The sequence below is a fragment of the Tiliqua scincoides genome, chromosome 5 (assembly GCF_035046505.1).
Source record: "Tiliqua scincoides isolate rTilSci1 chromosome 5, rTilSci1.hap2, whole genome shotgun sequence".
NCBI lineage: Eukaryota > Metazoa > Chordata > Lepidosauria > Squamata > Scincidae > Tiliqua > Tiliqua scincoides.
The window spans coordinates 80,989,955-81,011,539 of NC_089825.1; the positions used below are offsets into that span (position 1 = coordinate 80,989,955).

The 21,585-nt window shown below is 42.5% G+C and overlaps 2 protein-coding genes across 16 annotated transcripts in view; one reads left to right on the plus strand and one right to left on the minus strand.

The window, feature by feature from the left end:
- SLC25A39 (solute carrier family 25 member 39) overlaps positions 1–21,585 on the minus strand; it is a 441,295-nt gene that overhangs the window by 108,044 nt on the left and 311,666 nt on the right. The gene's annotated exons all lie outside the window — the stretch shown is intronic.
- Positions 1–21,585, plus strand: part of MAPT (microtubule associated protein tau) — a 113,857-nt gene that overhangs the window by 48,436 nt on the left and 43,836 nt on the right. For 7 of the 15 annotated variants that reach the window (XM_066627919.1, XM_066627923.1, XM_066627925.1 and 4 more), the window contains 7 exons: positions 268–330; positions 960–1,028; positions 15,347–15,396; positions 16,800–16,997; positions 18,480–18,612; positions 19,787–19,840; positions 21,271–21,536. In XM_066627919.1, coding sequence (XP_066484016.1) covers positions 268–330; positions 960–1,028; positions 15,347–15,396; positions 16,800–16,997; positions 18,480–18,612; positions 19,787–19,840; positions 21,271–21,536 — 833 coding nt within the window. Of the gene's footprint in view, positions 1–267; positions 331–959; positions 1,029–1,726; positions 1,903–15,346; positions 15,397–16,799; positions 16,998–18,479; positions 18,613–19,786; positions 19,841–21,270; positions 21,537–21,585 lie in introns of those variants that run through there. The other 8 variants (XM_066627929.1, XM_066627931.1, XM_066627935.1 and 5 more) reach the window with 6 other exon arrangements.

Sequence of the window (21,585 nt, forward strand, 5' to 3'; positions counted from 1 at the left end):
AGTGCCTGACATGTTTTTAGTGCAGACTATAATTCAAGAGTAGGTAGCTGCTGATTTGTTTCAGGGGGGTTGTGCTGATTTGTTTCAGGGGGGTTGTTTCTTCCTATTTAATCTCATTTTCATTTAAATGTTCTGCCATTCAGATACCATATACACTTATTCATGTGACATTTGGAAGACTGAATAGTAGTAGGAAGAACAGAGGCATTGTCTTGTATCATTTTTAATGTTGAAACCATTTTCCCATCCTCACCTTGGAAATTGTAGCTGAGGAAGCAGGCATAGGCTCTACTCCTAACCTTGAAGACCATGCTGCAGGGGATGCTCAAGGTAAGCACAGTATTGTTTTGTAGAACTTGAAATGGTGAGCTTTGCACTGCTAGGAGTGGGGAATTGAAGAGGATGGAAACTTATCATTGAGAGTTCTGAAGGCATGAACCCAGCACAAAAGAGAGCAGGCAGTGAATAAAAGCCAGAATTGGATAAGATAACAAAATAATAGCTGTTGCTCTGAATACAAAAGTGTGCAGGTTATTAATCCACAGACTGAACCCATAGGTGTTTTCATTACAAGAGTGGGAAAAAATACCTTAACGGGATCATTGTGATAATAGACCTGCTTTCTAAACAGCATCCAATGAATGATTTTGAAATGCTCAGTGGACCTTGTAGGAAGATTAATTCTAGGGTTTGTGTTTCTGTATCCTTGTTTGAAGAAGAGTAGGTAGCCTTTCAACACCAGCAGATTAAGTAGGTCTACTTTTATGCTCACTAGAGAGACAAATAGCTCTTTGGAGCAAAGAAAGATTGATCCCAGCAAGTTGTGTTATAGCACTCAGCTTTGTTTGCCTTAACAACCTTACAATTGATTATAATTAACTTGTAAGAATCCAAAAATGACTTCATAATACATATATGTGCTAATTCTTTGTTAATACCCTTCCCATATACCTCAATAGAACTGAATTCCCCAGTGCTGCTGGGGAGAGTGGAACCAAGAATTCAGGAGCATGTTGTACAAGCATGGGGTAAGAACTTTGGGTCACATGTTAATCGTTACTAGTCAGGTTACCTAGGAGCCTATAACACTAGTCTCTCTCATACAGATTGCAACTGCCCCTCCTTGAAACCTTCTGCCTTTTGTTGCAAAGCGTTTGTAGTCTGGAGACCTTAAAATAATCTTTGCATTACTAGGCCATGAGAGGAAGTCTGTACAGACCAAAAAAGCAGATAGTGGTGAGCTGCTTTATGTACCGGTCAAGCCAGGTACACCAAATCGGTACATGGAATTCCCCACAGCTGAGAAAGGTCAGGAAAAGGCGGTCTTCAGCATTCACGAGTTGCACAATTTTATTGACAATGTGGGCTTTGGAATGCATAGCACATCAGCATCCCAAAAAGTGGACATTGGATTTGGATCAACCACTGATGTATCTAAACGGGAGAAGTGGAACTTGCACGAAAGATTCCCTGCTGAGTTTGATAAACAGCCTTTGGGAATTGGTCATGAGGCTTACATTTTAGCAGCTGATGAGTCCCTCTACTTCAGAGGTGTTTTAAAAGAAGATGTCACTGAGCAGGGAAAAGATGAAGACAGAGACGTAGATGAAACTGCTCAGCCAAACAATCTGGATGAGAGAGGGCCATTCTTAGAAGAAAAGTGTGCCATGGTTACAGAGTTGGATCCCTCTGAGTACTTGTATCAGCTTGAAGATGAAGCAAATGTCCTTAAGGAGAACAAAACCTTGGAATCTATACTAGAAGTAGGCAAGCTTCTGGAGGAGAGCATGTCTCTGGAAGGGGGGGATACTGTATCAGTCTCAGACCTGCCAAAAGCTCCCAGAAGAAAAGCTGCCAGTTGTACATGGAAGAAACAGAGCAGTCAATTGCCACTTCTGAAAGGTGTGTGCGCATGGGTGTGGCTCAGTTGTCCTGCTTAAAGAAGGAAAGGCTGCCAAAACCACTAGTGAGTTTGCAGACCTATCACTAAATTCTGCTGCTGTGATGCTCACATGAGGAACTGACAGGAAACAAAAATGTTAGTGCACCACTGCTTTAAACTCTTTGCTGCTACCTTTATGTTAGATGTCTGGAGTGAGTGCAATTCATTCATGCAATGGCTGCATGCTTATTTTGCATGGATGCTGAAGTCCCTTCCCACCAGTTTCCATGCCAATTCATATTTTATGACATTCCACCCCTTTTGCTTATAGAGGGTTTGTACTCAGGTTAATCTGAATTTGTTGGTCATATTAATTCAGGGGAAGAAAGGGACTAATTGACTATGGGCCCCGTCCTATCCAATTTTCCAGCACTGATGCAGCTGTGGTGATGGTGGCAGTCATGGAGGCCTCCTCAAGATAATGGAACGTCTTTCCCTTACCTGGGGCTGCATTGTGACTGCATCTATATTGGAAAGTTGGATAGGATTGGGCCTTTTGTCTTTGTTGAGAATCTAGTTTTATGAGCATGCACTTTTCATTATCTGTTCAAATCTGATTTTACCTTATTTGATTACTGTTAGACCATTATGGCATGTTTCAAACTAAGGGTGGCTTAGGCTGCTTTAGGCTTAAATACACTGTAAAGCAAAGTTAAAACATACATTGGCTATAATTTTAAGTTTTTTTTATCCCACTCTTCCTGTAAAAGAGGGATAAGACAACAAAAGATAATTTAAATACATTGAAAGCAGTGAGTAGCGTTCATATCTTTGGCACAACGATACTCCATTGGTAGTTGATTCTTCCATAAACAGAAGAAGAGTTGTGCTCATCCAAGAAGTCCTTATATAAGTGCGTTTCTCCTTCTATTTGTGGAAGGAGTGTCAGCTGATGGAGAGCCATTGCTTCAGAGCTCTCGACATTAACTTAAAAGTAGCAGACTGAAAACAAAATAGTTTCACTGATAAGGTCTTATGAAAAAAATATCTCTAAATGGTATTTACATTTAGCAAAAGACTGAATTTGATATATCTCCTCCCTGTTCTCTAATGTATGTTCTGTTTTTCCCTCTGTGTAGTACCCATTACTGGCAACATTCACAAATGGTTTGAACAACACACAGTTCCCAAACGTTTTAGTGCTGCGATCCATCTTGTCCTCCACAGTGGGTCGCAATGCAGTACTCCCTGTAGTACTTTATTGGGAGCCCACAGAGGTCACTAGGATTGCACTAGGATGGTGACCCACGCCATTCTGGAGGCCCTGGAATGCCCCGTGGAAGTGGCTTCTGGTTTGTGGAAGTGCACCAGAAGTTGTATCTGCAAACCAGGTGTCACTTCAGTGGGACATTCTGGGGCCTGCAGAGGCCAATGGAGTGGGTCACTGGCCCAGTAAGTGGCCTCCAGGGCCTCTAAGTAAGGCACTGGGGTGCTATAGGGGGCATTGTGTCGAGACCCACTGCACACCAGGTTGTGACCCACCAGTGGATTACAACCCACACTTTGGGAAACTCTAGCTTAAACAGAACATAGGAAGCTCAACTCAAGCAATTCTGGTGTGTTTTTCTATTCTGGAGGTGCATATGTTCTAAAATGTGCAACATCAGTGGTGCTGCAGCTCTGTTGTTGGCAACCTTCAGTCTCGGAAGACTATGGTATCACGCTCTGGATGGTGGTTCTGGCACAGCGTCTAGTGTGGCTGAAAAGGCCGATTCGGGAGTGCAGCTCTGCACTTTTACAAAGTGGTCATCCACAGTTTGATCCATAATATATCCACAGTTTGGCCAGTTAATCTTGTACCATTTTATTTTCTGTGAATAAAAATATAGCTAGGGCACAACCTTCAACCTTCACTGGTGTAACTCTCAGTTTTGGGGTGGGGGGGGGTGAGAAAACTATCTCCAGCTATATTTTTAGTGGCATGGGTAAACTCTCTCTTGTGGATGTGACTAGGATCCTAATATGTTCCAGAAACAGATGAAATTTTATTCTAAGTTTATTTTCCATACACTGATTGTCTTGGGGTCAAATTCTTAACCAAGCCAACAAACTTGATATCAGTATTAGTGGGGAAAACCCTATTGGGATAAGTCAAAACACTTTAAAGGCAATAAGATGTTGTGGGATATTTTTGGGAGGATGAGGGTTAAGTTTCACATTTGAAAACTCCTAAAGGGCGAGGGGAGTTCCGATGTGCTTATTGGGCTCTGGGCCGTGGAGGTCTGCTGGGTCCTTGCTGTAGCAATGGGGCACCGCCAGGTTCAGCCCCAGCATGGACAACGCTGCCCCAAAGGCCTCAGTAGGGTTGTGGGGGTGAGTGGGTTACATCACTCAGTTCTTCCTCCCTTAAGGTCTCAGGGTCTCTAATCCCTGTGGCTCCTAGCTCAGGGACTGACCAGCTTCTGCTCCAGCTGGCAGCCTAGCCAGCACTGACCCTCATCTTCTGTCTTCAGCCCACCTGCAAGCAGCCATGTCGCCACAGGTCAGGACCCCCTCTCAAGGATCCGGCAATAGGCAGGGGGCCTAAGCCAAGGAGAGTTCGGGGGGGTGGCGTGCCAGACAGGAGGGCCTCTGGCAACCACCCCAAAAGCCCCGGATCCCCCAGGCGACTGCACCTGGAGGCAGCACCCACCAGGGGCTCATCTCTTTCCAAGGCAGCAACCATGGCCACCACCCCAACCACATGAGCAGCCAGTGGAAGGGCTGGGTCTGGATAAGATATGGGTAGATAGGAAGGGGCGGGGCTCCAGGACAGGCTTTATGACACCCTTGAGGAGGAAGGGGTGGGGCCAGGAGGATTACCAGGATTACGTAGCCTTTACCAGCATCACAGCATTCTTTAAAGGAATCTTTTGCTCCCTTTACAGTATCTCCTATCCCTTTCAGACATCTCAAGTTATCCATTCATTTGAAGGGTTGCATGGTTTGCAAACAGCACCTTATTTTAGATCAGTGTTTCTCAAGGTATTTAAAACAAAAGGTATTTTGTTCAAATACCTTTTGTTTGAACAAAAGGAAAAGGTATTGAGAACAAAACAGCTAATGTTATAATGCCGTTGTATATACACCTGTAGTATTGTGTCCAGTTCTCAAAAAGGACATAGTAGAAATGGAAAAGGTGCAAAAGAGAGTGACTAAGATGATTACTGGGCTGGGCCGCCTTCCTTATGAGGAAAGGCTACGACATTTGGGCCTCTTCAACCTAGAAAAGAGACGCCTGAGGGGGGACATGATTGAGACATACAAAATTATGCTTGGGAAGGATAGAGTGGATAGAGAGATGCTCTTTACACTCTCACATAACACCAGAACCAGGGGACATCCACTCAAATTGAGTGTTGGGGGAGTTAGGACAGACAAAAGAAAATATCTTTACTCAGTGTGTGGTTGGTCTGTGGGACTCCTTGCCACAGGATGTGGTGATGGCATCTAGCCTAGATGCCTTTAAAAGGGGATTGGACAAATTTCTGGAGGAAAAATCCATAACGGGTTACAAGCCATTATGTGTATGTGCAACCTCCTGATTTTAGAAATGGGCTATGTCAGAATGCTAGATGCAAGAGAGGGCACCAGCATGCAAGTCTCTTGTTATCTGGTGTGCTCCCTGGGGCATTTGGTGAGCCACTGTGAGATACAGAAAACTGGACTAGATGGGCCTATGGCCTAATCTAGTGGTGCTGTTCTTATGTTCTTAACGTTTGTCCTTGGCTGTACCACTTCATGTGGTCCACCTAATCAAAGTGTCACCAGAAATAGAGTCTTCTGAGCATGCTAGGAAGCTGATAAGGAAAATATATGGAGCCCTATTGAAAGTAAAACTGAGCCACAGTGAGCCACACCTCGTGAGTAGGTGATCGTACCCTGGTCCATTGGAAAGGGCAGGCCGGGAAGAATGTAGTGCCACCGGAATAGTCTTGATCCAATGAACACTGACCCCAAAAACACTGGAGAGCGAAGTCCCTCCCTCCAAGCTGATAATGTATTGAACCCTATGGAAAGCAAAACTGATCTACACAGTCATGTTTACTCATGAGTAAACAAATGTTTAATGGCTCCTTGCTATGTTAGTTTGTTTTTTTCTTGCACTTTAAAACCAATTTGTTTCCATAGCAATTCAATGCTATATTCCATTCTGTTGGTTCAAGTTGCTATCTTCTCACTGTTTTAATTTGTTTGTATTTGGCAGCATTAGGTTCATTATAGGTGTTCACAGAAGTAGCATGCAAATCTTAAACGACTCCTGTAAGTTTAATTAAGTAGTCGACTATGTAGTTGTGCTCTTTGTGGTGGGTGGGTGTGATGCCTATTTTATTGCTGTGGCAGTTGACAGACATAGCCACAGTAATAAAACACATTTGACAGTGATTACACTTGATAAAAACGCTTTAAAATTAATTAAAATATTAATTTGTATTAAAAGCACATATTACTGCTGTAACACTATTTTAGGCCCCCCCTTTTGTATAACACTGCCATCCACAAAAATAAAACCGTTTTAGACTGCCTCTACTTCAAGGTTTGATGTCTTCAGTGCAAGATGAGCTGGTGAAACAGTTCATCCTAGCTTTTATTTTATATTCATTTTTAGGATTTGTCGTCGGGTACTATCGAGTACTAAAATCTCTTCAGAAAGGATATCCTCAGTTTGCCAGTGAATTCTGCCAACCATGAGTAGCTCATGGGGTAGTTTTTAAAAGTAATATCTTTCTGGAAGAAAGATCACATTGTCTGATGGGCATGACTCTAGTCTAGTATGCTGTTGAATCCTGTCAGAAGTGCCTACGTTTAACAAAGATAGCTTGTAGAGACAAAATAAGCTTACAGTAATCATATGGGGGTAGGCCATTATTGCCTAACTCTCTTTGGTTCCTAGAGGAATTGTGGTAGAGAACTTCTTTAGGAGCGTCCTTGCCTTTGACACCTCTATCACTGAGGAGATTTGTCAGCCTTAAAGAGAGGATTGGAACTGAAGTGATAAAAAAAGATCCCAGGAACCTCTTAAATTCTAGCTGTAAATGAAACATTCTGAACCTTGGATCTCTTCTTCAAGTGATACTTTTAAACCCTCTCCCAAATTGGAGGTTGGTCTGTAATGAGGAAGGGCTGGGCATGCTCACCTGTTAGAATCTTGTTGAACAGTCATTTGGAATGAAATTATTTAAGTCGGTGCTGAGTCATTGAAAAGTAAAGCTTTTGGAAGAGGTCAGGAAGAAGGAAAATCCATCTAGTAACAGGTGATTCCTCTGAAATCAGATCTGTTTTTCAGAAACTTTAGTGTGCATTATATACATTCCATGACAGTGGGTCTACACAGGATTCTGCTATATCAAGTTGACTGCTTTAACTTATAGTAGCTAACAAACTGATGCTGTGGGAAAATTGGATCCTGGGAGTAATGAACAATAGCTCTCTCTAACTGTATCTCAACAAGTTGAGAGAAGCACACCTACAGGTTGTACTTCAAATTTTGGTAATAAAAGCTTGGTTGATTCAGAAAAGTGGCATGCACATGTCCATGCAGATAAGCAGAGGATAGCAATCAGTTGGAATAAAAGGACACAACACAAAGTTGCATTTTTGTGCACATTTCACACTTGTGCATATTTCACATTTTGTTGCATTTTAAAAAGTTGATAGCAGCAGTACTCTGCTGTTTGGACGTCCTTCTTATATGTTAATTGCTTCATTTCCTCAGATTCTCCCTGCACTCCAAGGTGCTACAGAAAACCATAATAGAAAAGGAAGGGCAACTTGAGTTTAGAGACTACCACTCTAGACCTCTTTTTCTCACAGGAATAAAAGAATACCTCACAATGAAAACTCAACACCTTGGAGCATGTTGTTGTTGTTCAGTCGTTAAGTCGTGTCTGACTCTTTGTGAACCCATAGACCACAGCACGACAGGCCCCCCTGTCTACCACTAACTTCTGGAGTGTGTCCAAATTTATGTTCATTGCCTCCGTAACACTATTTAACCAGCTTATCCTCTGCTGTCCCCTTCTCATTTTGCCTTCAAATTTTCCCAGCATCAGGGTCTTTTCTAAAGAGTCATCCCTTCTCATGAGATGACCACAGTATTTAAGTTTCAACTTCATCATCTGATTTGATCTCCTTGCAGTCTATGGGACTCTCAAAAGTCTTCTCTAACACCGTAATTCAAAAGAGTCTATTCTTTGGTGCTCAGCCCTGCTGATGATCCAGCTCTCCCAGCCATACATTACTACTGGAAAAACCATAGCTTTGACTATACTGACCTTTGTCAACAAGGTGATGTCTCGTCTTTTAATTAAGTTGTCTAGGCTTACCATAGCTTTCTTCCCAAGAAGCAAGTGTCTTTTAATTTCCTGGCTGCAATCTCCATCTGCAGAGATCTTGGAGCCCAAGAAGATAAACTCTGTCATGGCTTCCTTTTCTTCCCCTTCTGTTTGCCATGAGTTGATGGGACCGAATGCCATGATCTTAGTTTTTTTAATGTACATAAGAACATAAGAACATAAGAACAGCCCCACTGGATCAGGCCATAGGCCCATCTAGTCCAGCTTCCTGTATCTCACAGCGGCCCACCAAATGCCCCAGGGAGCACACCAGGTAACAAGAGACCTCATCCTGGTGCTCTCCCCTACATCTGGCATTCTGACTTAACCCATTCCTAAAATCAGGAGGTTGCGCATACACATCATCGCTTGTACCCCATAATGGATTTTTCCTCCAGAAACTCGTCCAATCCCCTTTTAAAGGCGCCTAGGCTAGACGCCAGCACCACATCCTGTGGCAAGGAGTTCCACAGACCGACCACACGCTGAGTAAAGAAATATTTTCTTTTGTCTGTCCTAACCCGCCCAACACTCAATTTTAGTGGATGTCCCCTGGTTCTGGTATTATGTGAGAGTGTAAAGAGCATCTCCCTATCCACTCTGTCCATCCCCTGCATAATTTTGTATGTCTCAATCATGTCCCCCCTCAAGCGTCGCTTTTCTAGGCTGAAGAGGCCCAAACGCCGTAGCCTTTCCTCATAAGGAAGGTGCCCCAGCCCCGTAATCATCTTAGTCGCTCTCTTTTGCACCTTTTCCATTTCCACTATGTCTTTTTTGAGATGCGGCGACCAGAACTGGACACAATACTCCAGGTGTGGCCTTACCATAGATTTGTACAACGGCATTATAATACTAACCGTTTTGTTCTCAATACCCTTCCTAATGATCCCAAGCATAGAATTGGCCTTCTTCACTGTCACCGCACATTGGGTCGACACTTTCATCGACCTGTCCACCACCACCCCAAGATCTCTCTCCTGATCTGTCACAGACAGCTCAGAACCCATCAGCCTATATCTAAAGTTTTGATTTTTTGCCCCAATGTGCATGACTTTACACTTACTGACATTGAAGCGCATCTGCCTTTTTGCTGCCCATTCTGCCAGTCTGGAGAGATCCTTCTGGAGCTCCTCACAATCACTTCTGGTCTTTACCACTCGGAAAAGTTTGGTGTCATCTGCAAACTTAGCCACTTCACTGCTCAACCCTGTCTCCAGGTCATTTATGAAGAGGTTGAAAAGCACCGGTCCCAGGACAGATCCTTGGGGCACACCGCTTTTCACCTCTCTCCATTGTGAAAACTGCCCATTGACACCCACTCTCTGCTTCCTGGCCTCCAACCAGTTCTCAATCCACGAGAGGACCTGTCCTCTAATTCCCTGACTGTGGAGTTTTTTCAGTAGCCTTTGGTGAGGGACCGTGTCAAACGCCTTCTGAAAGTCCAGATATATAATGTCCACGGGTTCTCCCGCATCCACATGCCTGTTGACCTTTTCAAAGAATTCTGTAAGGTTCGTGAGGCAAGACTTACCCTTACAGAAGCCATGCTGACTCTCCCTCAGCAAGGCCTGTTCGTCTATGTGTTTTGAGATCCTATCTTTGATGAGGCATTCCACCATCTTACCCGGTATAGATGTTAGGCTGACCGGCCTATAGTTTCCCGGGTCCCCCCTCTTTCCCTTTTTAAAAATAGGCGTGACATTTGCTATCCTCCAATCTTCTGGTACCGTGGCCGTTTTGAGGGACAAGTTGCATACCTTAGTCAAGAGATCTGCAACTTCATTCTTCAATTCCTTAATAACCCTTGGGTGTATGCCGTCAGGGCCCGGTGACTTATTGATCTTTAATTTATCAATGAGGTCTGAAACATCTTCTCTTTTAACCTCTATCTGACTTAACTCCTCGGTTAGGAGGGGCCGTTCGGGCAGCGGTATCTGCCCGAGGTCTTCTGCCGTGAAGACAGATGCAAAGAACTCATTTAATTTCTCTGCCATCTCTAAGTCTCCTTTTATCTCCCCTTTCCCTCCCTCACCATCCAGAGGGCCAACCGCTTCTCTGGCGGGTTTCCTGCTTCTAACATATTTGAAGAAGCTTTTATTATTCCCCTTAATGTTGCTGGCCATGCGTTCCTCATAGTCTCGCTTGGCCTCCCCTATCACCTTCTTACATTTCTTTTGCCACAGTTTATGTTCCTTTTTATTCTCTTCATTAGGGCAAGACTTCCATTTACGGAAGGAAGCTTCCTTGCCCTTCACAGCCTCTCTAACTTGGCTGGTTAGCCACGCGGGCACCCTCCTGGATTTAGTGGAACCCTTCTTTCTTTGCGGTATACACCTCTGCTGGGCCTCTATTACTGTTGTTTTAAGCAGCCTCCATGCACTCTGGAGAGACTGGACTCTTTTTACCCTCCCTTTCAACCTCCTTCTAACCAGCCTCCTCATTTGAGGGAAGTCCGCCCGTCGGAAGTCAAGGGTTTTTGTTAGAGATTTGCCTGGTATTCTTCCCCCAACGTGCACGTCAAAACGGATCGCAGCATGATCACTGTTCCCCAATGGCTCAGTAACGTTTACATCTCTAACCAGGTCCTGCGTACCGCACAAAATTAAATCCAGAGTCACCTGTCCTCTGGTGGGCTCCGTGACTAGCTGATCTAAGCCACAGTCATTTAGCACGTCAAGAAATCCGGTTTCCTTATCGTGACCAGAACACAAATTGACCCAGTCAATATGAGGATAATTGAAGTCCCCCATGATTACAACCCTGTCCTTCCTTGTCACCTCCCTGATCTGTTTCCTCATTTCAAGGTCCCCATCAGATTTCTGGTCTGGAGGACGATAGCACACCCCCAGTATTACATCGCTGCTCAAGCCTGGTAATTTAACCCACAGAGATTCTATGGTGGAGTCGGACCCACCTTCAATCTCTACTTTGCTGGATTCTATCCCTTCCTTAACATAAAGGGCCACCCCACCTCCAACACGCCCCTGCCTGTCCCTCCTGTAGAGTTTATAGCCCGGGATTGCGGTATCCCACTGATTCTCCGCATTCCACCAGGTTTCCGTTATGCCCACTATGTCAATATTTTCCCTTGTCACCAGACATTCCAGTTCTCCCACCTTTGCTCGTAGACTTCGGGCATTCGCATAAAAGCATTTATACACGGAATGCCCCAGGACGGGCTGCTTATTCGCTCCTTTGTCCCCGCATCCTCTCATTGTGCCAAACTGTCTATCACATCCCATCACCCTACCTTTCCCAATTTCTTCTCCTACCCTGCCTTTGTCTTGTTGTTCTCTAACCTCCCCATCCTCATCCTCCCCAATGTAGTTTCAAGCCATATTTTGCACTTTCCTCCTTCAATCTCATCAGGAGGTTCTTTAGATCCTCTTGGTTTTCTGCCATTAGAGTGGTATCATCTGTATATCTGAGGTTACTGATATTTCTTACAGCAATCTTAACTCTGAGTTGTGATTCATCCGGCCCAGCCTTTCGCACGATGTACTCTACATATAAGTTAAATAAGCAGGGTGACAATATACAGCCTTGTCATGCTCCTTTCCCAATTTTAAAACAATCACTTGTTCCATATCCGGTTCTAATGGTTGCTTCTTGACCTGCATACAGATTTCTCAGGAGACAGATGAGGTGGTCTGGTACTCCCATCTCTTTAAGAACTTGCCACAATTTGTTGTGATCCACACTGTCAAAGTTTTTAGCATAGTTGATGAAGCAGATGTTTTTCTGGAACTCCCTTGCTTACTCTGTAATCCAGCAAATGTTGGCAATTTGATCTCTAGTTCCTCTGCCTCTTCGAAAACCAGCTTGAACTTCTGGTAGTTCTCGGTCCACAGTGATCTTGGGGTGTAGAGGCTCAGATTTTTACCATTGGCATCCGTGATCAACAAAAATAAGGTTTATGTTGGCCTTTAGAATGCAAGTCAGTTTTGATTCTGAACTTGAGAGTAGGATGTATTGATTGCTCCATAGAATAGATGGTGGAATGCTTCCTGTATCTTAAGGTTCAAGGTTGAGTTGAAAATTAGGCTGGTTTGGATGACACCTACCTGCTTGTTTGCATGTTAAATGTTGTTAAATGCTTGTTTGACACTGCATGTTAAATGATGTGTGGTCACATCTACTGCCTCCCTTTGCTTCTTCAGCTCTTCCAGATTGTGGAATTTAATCTTCTCAGTTGCATGGGATGGGTTGGGGGCTCTGAAGTGCTGCCTTATACCATGTTTCCACGAAAATAAGACACTGTCTTATATATATATATATATATTTTTTGCTCAAAAAAACACACTAGGTCTTATTTTCGGGGTAGGTCTTATTTTTTTAATGTACAACAATCCACAGTCATTCATGTACAAAAATATACTTTACAAAAATATCCCCTCAGCACCTGGGTGGATGCCTGCCTGCCTGTCTACTCAGGAGTCAGTCCCTTTATAGTTAATGGGACTTACTCCCTGGAAGGTGTGGAGAGCCTCAGAGCCCGGAGTTGCCTCTCTTGCTGCTTCCTGCCTCAGCTTCTCCTCAGCGTCCTCTGCCCAAAGCAGCACAGCAGGCGCTTTCTAGGTGGCGCGCAGAGATGCTGCCTGCCTGCCTGCCTTTCTTTCTTTCTAGGAGATGCTTTCTTTCTTTCTAGGAGATGCTTTCTAGGAGATCTTTCTAGGAGATGCTGCCTGCCTGCCTGCCTACTCAGAAGTCAGTCCCTTTATAGTTAATGGAACTTACTCCCTAGAAGGTGTGGAGACGGTGTTCCCTAATCGCCCAGGAGGATCCCTGCCTGCCTGTCTACTCAGAAGTCAGTCCCTTTATACTTAATGGGACTTACTCCCTAGAACGTGTGGAGAGCCTCAGAGCCCGGTAGGCAGGGTTGCCTTGCTTGCTGCTTCCTGCCTCAGCTCCTCCTCAGCGTCCTCTGCCCAAGGCAGCACAGCAGGAGCTTTCTAGGTGGCACGCGGGAGTGCAGCGTTCAGGTCATGTTGTCCACTCGCTCCACCCACTGTGTTGCTAGCAGCACATGTAGGGGAGTAGCTTGGATGACTGCCCCCCATGCAGTTAGCAACATTGAGAAGGGAAGTGGAGGAAGCAAAGGGAGGAGCCAGGACCCGTACATGCTGTCAGCGCGCACATTTAATGTTTGGAACCAGTCAAATGGTGTAAATATCTGAACTAGGCCATTTTTGAAGATTTGTTTTGCAGAGATTGCATTTTTACACTAGCCTACTCATTGAAATTTCTAACTTGAGAAGTTGAAGAGATTTATAAAGGACTAGGCAAATGCATATCCTTTGACACTGATATCTTTTTTGTTAGATTGCCTGTTTGTCAATCGGTGGGAAAATACTTGAGCTAGCAATTAATTGCTTGTTGAATTTGCAATAATATTTTCCTTGTTGCCATTAGTTTGTTTGCAGGATTGGTTAATTTATTCTCCTCATCTGGGTTTTCTTTCATAAAAATAAACCTGTCCGAGTTTGGATTTTAATTGATGATTTCATCTTTTAGTTCATAAGAAAATATTTGTCCACTGTATTCTTTCTGGAAAGGACTTGCCATACATACACTGGACTTTCACTGCAACCTTGACTTCTGCTTTAATAGAACCCAAAGACTTTGATTGGGAAGACAGTCCCATTTTCAGAAATGTTGGGATGGGGCAGAGAAAGGGTATCCGGTATCCTTCCAGACTCTTTAGATTAGCAGTGCAGATTATTGATATGTGGTCATTTTGATATTTGGTCATTTTTCATCATTTTTCATCATTTCTCAGTGAAAGTGCCCTCTGCTAGAACCAGTTCTTCCTAACTCATTTTCTCAAGAGGCTTACCCTTTTAATCCATGTGCAAGTTGGTATTTTATTTATTGCATGTTTATCCTACCCTTTCTCCAAGAAGCCCAGGGTGATGTACATGGGTCTGCTGCCTTTCATTTTATCTTTGTCGCAACTCTGTGAGGAAGATAAGCTTGAGAGATGATGACAGGTTCAAGGCTGGTGGGTCATAAAACTGACAGTTAGACTAGATTATGTCTAGACTGGACAGTTAGATTAAACTATGTGCATCAAGGTTAAAGAATCTGCTACTTGGGGGAGTGCTGTGGCCAAATAACCTTCATATCCACTGAAGTGGTTGATGAAACTTTCATTTCTAGGTGGCTCCTTGTTAAAAAGTTTGGGAACCACTGCCCTGGAAATATGCATTGACCATAAGATTTAATGAGAGTGGCTTTTAACACCATGTGATCTTTTATATACAGGAGTTTTCTCAGAAATATAACCCTGAAACAGTAGTGACATGAATCTTGTGTAAGCAAATTTTTGGATATGACAAGAGCAAATAAAGCTGGTTGTTACCAGAATGTGAGGGAGATGTATCTTGCAAAGTGATAGCCATATTCTGTTGGAGGGGAATTTTTATGTTTTTGAAAAAAACACACTCCCCCCCTTGCCTCTTTTATTAATATTATTTGCCCCAAATAAAGTATTCGGTTGCATATTCCTTATCGCATGCATAACGAGCTGGTTCATATAAAAACAGATCAGCTTTTAATTGCTTGGTTCCTTTTTCAGGAAATTCAAATGCAGATAGCATTTGTGCAGACAGCACTAAGGTTCTTGTATTTATGCGTGTAGAAACTGTGAGGGTCTGTTAATGGCATCTGTTGCTTTGGGAATTAAAAACCACAGTGGTCTTGCCAGTTCCTGACATCACACTGCAAACAGAGCTTCACACACAAGCACACAGAGGGGTTGCCAGCAGTAGCACCAATCATATGGGGGGGGGGGAGAAACGCACAGTATTTTGTCTCTCCCAGTGCAGCTGGCTAGATTTCCCCCCCCCCTTTCAAATGGTTTGGGCACTGATATGACGACATGTTTACATTTTGCTGTGAAGCTTAGTGTGAAAGGGAGGGAGACAATTGCAAAGTGTGTATTTGGAACTGAGTTTTTCTCTTGCTCTTTATGCAAGTACAAAGGAGAATTGCATGCTACAATTAAAGTCTAAGTGGCTTGCTGTCTTCAGAATTTATTTCATAGTGCTGTAAAATAAAGAGTAACTCTAATTTTCCTTTCTTTTATCAGCTCATATTGACAACAAAAATGGAGCTGGAACTGAAGAACCAAAACCAAAAGTAAGTTGACAAATATATGAGCATAGTTCAATTTCCTCCTCCTCTCTCTGCTTTCTTGGTTCTTTCATTGAAATATTATGTTGGTGTAGGTGTGTTGAGGAGTGGGCAGGTTGATGGTTGTCTAGTAGAAAACTTTATATATAGTTTGGGTCTAAATTGTTTAAATAAGGCCCACAAAATGCAACTGAATTTATTTTATGTTTAATGTGTGTTAACTTAAAAGTATAACCTGCTTAGGGTTATGTTGGGTAGAAATATTCTTGGGGGGGACGACCCCAAAATATCATTTACAAAATTGTTTCTGCTACAGTTCTTAATGCTGTACAAAATTAGAACACTGCAGGAGAAATTCCTATTTCTGCAACTTGGGCTTTCCGAAGGACTCCTATGCCTTATTATAATCGGTATTACCTGAGAGAGAACTGCCTAAGGACAGCATAAGGCAGGCCTCAGAAAGGATGAGGGTACTAGCAGGAAGCTTGCAAAGAAAGGTTACCTGGATAGGGTCTCTGATTGGAAGGGCTGAAGTTTTGATTCACAAATGGCTAAGACTTGTCTTCCCAAGCTTCTGTTTTTGACACTAAGAAGGGAAAAATATCCTCTTCGGCTATTTTATTTCGACTGTTCATTTAGATATCAGGATACCTGCAGAGCTCAGCCTGTTTATTAGTGGTGGTAGTTCAAGGACTTTCTCAGGCTGCAGTCATATGCACATTTACTTATGAGCAAGTCACATTAAATTCAGTGGGGCTTACTTTTGAGTAGACATGTTCAGAACTGTGCTGTAAGTTGGTGATGATATTGTAGCGGCTCACTATGCTGAGTATTTCATTTTAATGGCCTTATGGTTATATGCAAATTAAGTAACTTGATGTGGTCAGGCTGTGCTTCTGAAGAAAGTAAAACTTTTTGGTGAAGACCTGTTCAGACACCCATGCCTGCCACCAGTAGTTCTCATGGACTTGAAATAATGCACGACAAGGACCCACAGCTATTTTTGTGGGTGCATGCTGCAAAATAAAAGGCATGGTGAAGCAATCATGATCTCTTCCAGAATTCTACTGTATGGTGGACTTCATTGTGTCATATTTGAAATGTGGAAGCACTTTTCTTTACAAATGCTCATTTGATGCAGAATTCTCTAAAGTTCTATGATCTTGGTGTTAATCCTTCTAAAGTTGACATATCTTTTGTCAAGGCAAAACAAGTAAAGGTGCCGGTTTCAATTAGGTTACAGTTTTCTTTTTCTTTTTCTTTTACTGTGTTGTACCTTTAGAACCTTTTTAGTTCCTGCTTTGTTTTAACCACTATCCTCTTTCAGTTTTGTTTTGGATTGTGCTTATCTTTTTTTCTTTCTCATACTGATCTTGGTTTAATTTTACTTTGTTTACATGTTTTTAAAGACACCCACACCTTCCTCTGTCAGAACCCTGAAAGGTAGATCTTCCATTACCCCCAAACAAAACTCCTCTCTTAGTTCTATCCCTTTGAAAAAATCTTCCAATCCTGCTGAGTCCTCAGTACCAACTTCCACCCCTAAATACGTCTCTTCTATCACTTCCCGACCCACCAGTACAGGAACAAAAGAAAAAAAAGTAAAGGTAAGGAGATGATTTAAAAAGACGGTGGGGCTGAATGAGGGGCACAGATTCATCTATTTCTCTGTAACCTGGATTAGCTTCCTTTTAGGTTGTTTTGTGTTTTCACAGCTAATTTTGTGTCATTTTTATAGTTACTTGCAATTCCTAAGGGTGAATATGTAGGTAGGTTTCATTTGATAATGCCCAGCTACTACCATCTCACTTTACTGCAGTTCTGTAATTTTAAGGGACCCAGCAAGAATTGACCAGTGCCTTTTCAGAAGGATTAGACAGTTAAAGGGCCTTACAATGCATTTAAATACTTTTCATTTAATTGTAGTTCATTTTTAACAAAGTCAAGGAGACTGCCATTCATTCTTTGATGTGCATACAGGGACACTCTGGTTGTTCTTAAATAGCTAGTGGCAACACTGCAATGCAAACAAGAAATGAAAGAAAAAAAACTTCCTCTAACCAACATTGGCTAACCAAATCCTAACCAATTTTCCAGCAGTGGCATAGCTGTACCAATGGAACATGTGCTGCATCCTGCAGTTGGATGGCACTCATGGAGGGCTCCTCAAAGTAAAGGACTGTTTGTTCCCTTACCTCGAAGCTGCATTCCCCTTATGTCGATGCTGGGAAGTGGGTTAGGATTGCGCCAGTTGTATCCTCTTCTTAAATTCTTCATTCTCATTTACCTGTTTATATTTTCTGGTCTTTGTGTGCATGTTATCAACACAACTTTTATTTAGGACATGGATATATAATACATTGGATATTGTTCAAGTTTTTCAGATAGCAGAAGGATTTTCTATTCTCACACTGTGTCTGCATCTGTTTTGGAGGGCTGAGTGATACACTGATCAAAGATTTATCATAGTGTCAAGTATTTTTTTTGTCTAACAATGCCAGCATAACATGCTGTAGAAATGAGACCTGAAATGTATGGTAGAATAGATATAGATGTTCTAAACATGAACAGTACACAGATTATGTAATATATTATGACACAGGCTATCTGTTCTAAAACTCTTGTATGTGGGAGGTAAAGAGTAAAATAAACATGAACTACATTCTTCTTCCTCTCTGAATACTATTCCAGTTGTACAATATTACCATTGTAGTATAGAAAGTATAGTATAGAAAATACAATCTTAGTAGCGAACCTAAAATATCCATGTTCAAATTCTTGACCATAGATGTGCTTGAAGGGACATTGAATTAGTTTGCACATTGGGAATAATGAGCATTTTATCTCACAAGGTTTTTCTAAAGTCAAATGTAAGAAGATAGAAAAATACATTGAAAGCCTTGTAAAAGATGCTTAATAAGTACACAGTAAAGTTCTACAGCCAGTGCTGGCACTGAGTCCACTTTTCTCCTAAAGACTAGGTTGGAACTATGTAAATAGGAGCAAGAGAGAATTCTCAGGAGTTTGCTCCCCTTTTTTAACCTGCGAGCAGTTCAGTGAACACTATCATTTCCCAATTCTGTCACCAGGGTCCAGATATGAAAAATACAACAAAGATAGCAACCGCTCGTCCTGCTGTGGCACAGAACCAGAAGAGTCCAGCCAGTGTTTCCCGGATCCCTTCCAAAACTCCCACCATCCCCAAGACGCCACCCAGTCTTGGTAAGAGATGGGAAGGTGCATATATTTGGATGCTAGTGCCTTTGAAGACTATGGCTAATTCGTACCACTAACGGAGCTAACTCAACAGTGTTTTCAGTGGTTATTGTTTCTACTTTAGGGGTTTTAGAGTTGGGTTCTTTTAGCCTGAAAGGATTATGTGCCTTCAGTAAAATCAAAGGTGTGTTAGTGTTCTTTCTTCATGTCCAGAGTGAATGCTTCACAGATGATGCAAGTTTCTCCTTGTGTTCTCTCCTAGCACATTTCATGTGTATGGGGAAAGGGAGGGACATAACTATATGCTTATATAGCCCCGAGATTCTGTCTGGATAGATCTGAGAGACTTTGAGAAGGCATATGTCAAAAATCTATCCTTTCTAGGTACCATTATGGTACATGTAACCAGCCCATCAATCAACAGGGCTGAGCTGAGTAGCTACTTGGGAGACTACTCTCCCTGTTAGAGTAGTTGCCTTTGCAACATTTCTGAGGCACAGTTTCCATTCTTGCAGGACACATGTTGGGCAGCTGTGTTAGTAACTGAAGTAACTGCTTTTAAGAACTGAAGTAGACCTTGACTGCCGCTGCATTTGACCAGAAGGGTGTTAGAAAATGGTGCACATATCCTTATCAGCTGTTGGTTACAGGACCCACTCTACGGCTGGTACTGCTTTTGTACATCCCAAATGTAGTGATTGCCTCCTGAGCTGCTGGGAAGAGGGAAATTTTGTTTTTCTATTTTTGGAGGCAGCAGGGGAAGGCAGTTGCCCCCTCCACCTTTCTGAGCCATGCAGCTTAGTTTTGAAATCTAGGAAGTTAGAAAGTTTCAAATTTCAGGTATGTTCTTCTGTGTGCATGTGTTCCAGAAATGTATTGTGTTGGATAAGTTTAATAGGGTTGAGGGACTTTAGTTTGCTGGACTTAGTCTGGGAACCTGGTCCCTCTCCTTGGTATCCTAATAAATTAATCCTGCTTGTAGTCAAGATGAGTTGCTATCCCAGTTGTAATGACTGTTTCCCCTTACCATCTCTGAGAATGGAAATTTATAGGAAGGTTAAATTTCCCTTTTGCATGGCATTTATTTTACCCTTATGGACTTGCTTCTTTTTTGCTGAGAACAGATAACAATTCGGATCTAATCAGTGAGACTGCAGATAGGCTATTTTTGTTGTTTCAGCTGCCAAGAAGGAGCAGAGAAGGCCTCCTAGCACAGCAGCAAAATCCGAGAGAGGTAAAAAGGACAACAGTTGGTTCTTCTTTTCATTTGTAAAACATTTCAAGTTGATGCTCTGCTGTTGTCTTAAACTCTACAAATTTCTTATATTTACATTGGTATTCTTCCTTGAAGGAAAAATATATTTGTGTTCATTTATTATGTTTTTACCCATCTCTAAGGTGGCTAATAATAATGATAAAAGCAGTAATAAAGTACACATGTCATAAACAAGTGCCCAGAATCATAAGAGAGAGAAAAAGAATTGGCAGAAGAAACAATGACTGAACAGGGATTTGAATCTGGGTCTTTCCTGTTTAAGTCCAACTTATGAAGGCAGAACCGAAACAGAAAAATCTGAGCTCCTTGGATTAAGGGTGGTATAAAATGTGGGGGGAAAAATCAAGGAGGCAGGACCCTTGATTCCCCCTCCCCCACACATTTTATACCACCCTTCCTCCAAGGAGCTCAGGGCGGTATACATGATTCTTTCCTTCTCTTTGTCCTCACAACAACCATGTGAGATAGGTGAGGCTGAGAGATGGTGATTGACCCAAAGTTACCCAAGAAACTTAATGGCTGAGCAGGGATTTGAACCTGGGTCTTCCTTGTTTAAGTCCAACTTATGAAGACAGAACCGAAACAGAAAAACCACATTATTGAGAACTTAAGGGCTCTTAAGTGATGAGGCTAAGACGTCTTTACTGGGTGAGTGGGTAGTCAGAAAGAGAAGCAAACAGTTCATCATCATGCCTGACTTGTTTTCAGTGAACTTGCATCATAACGTCTTCAGTACAATAGCTAATATAATAGTGGTAGGCAGCATGTGTATTATTGAGAACAACACTGAATCACAGTGTTGCAATTAATATGAATATTTCTAGTCACAGCTGAACATTGTTGCACTTACTGTACAGGTGCTCACTTTCCTACTCTGAAAAAGCTAAACTGGTACTATTGGGGGGAAAAAGGAGTTAAATTTTTATGCTTGAATTTTGTAAGTCATAAGAATTGAAAAGCACAATGAATTTGAGCTAAAAAGACTGACTCTTGAGCTAAAAGGACTGACTCACCCATTCACAATTAAACATATTTTAGAATAAGAGCAACACAAATGTCATTGCCAATTTTAGTTTAGCACCTGTCAACTCACAAAAGTCAAATTGTGCTATTCATGTTGTATTCAAGCTATGAAAATTGCTGGTGACCTCCTTTGCAGTGGCATAATGTGATTACTACTCACAAAACTTCATGCTTTTGAAATATTGAGTCCTTTTCTGCAGCATTGTGTGTGTTGATGGTCATTAAGTAGCATACTAGAGTCACATTCTGATGCACCCTCTTCCCCTATGGCTGTGCATTCCTTCATGCATTTTTATAGGAAAAATAGTTTTGAATCAACAATTAAAATATTGATTTACATATTCTGCTTTCCTTCAAAACTGTAGGTGAACCAGTAAAGTCTGGAGATAGAAGTGGCTACAGCAGCCCTGGTTCTCCGGGAACCCCTGGCAGCCGCTCCCGCACGCCATCCTTGCCAACCCCACCAAACAGGGAGCCCAAGAAAGTGGCAGTGGTTCGCACCCCACCCAAATCCCCTTCTTCTGCTAAGAATCGCTTGCAGACAGCTCCTGTGCCCATGCCAGACCTGAAGAATATCAAGTCCAAGATTGGTTCCACTGATAACCTGAAGCATCAGCCAGGGGGCGGAAAGGTAAATCCAGGGTGCTTTACATTTCTGTTTGGGCAAATACCAGCTTGAA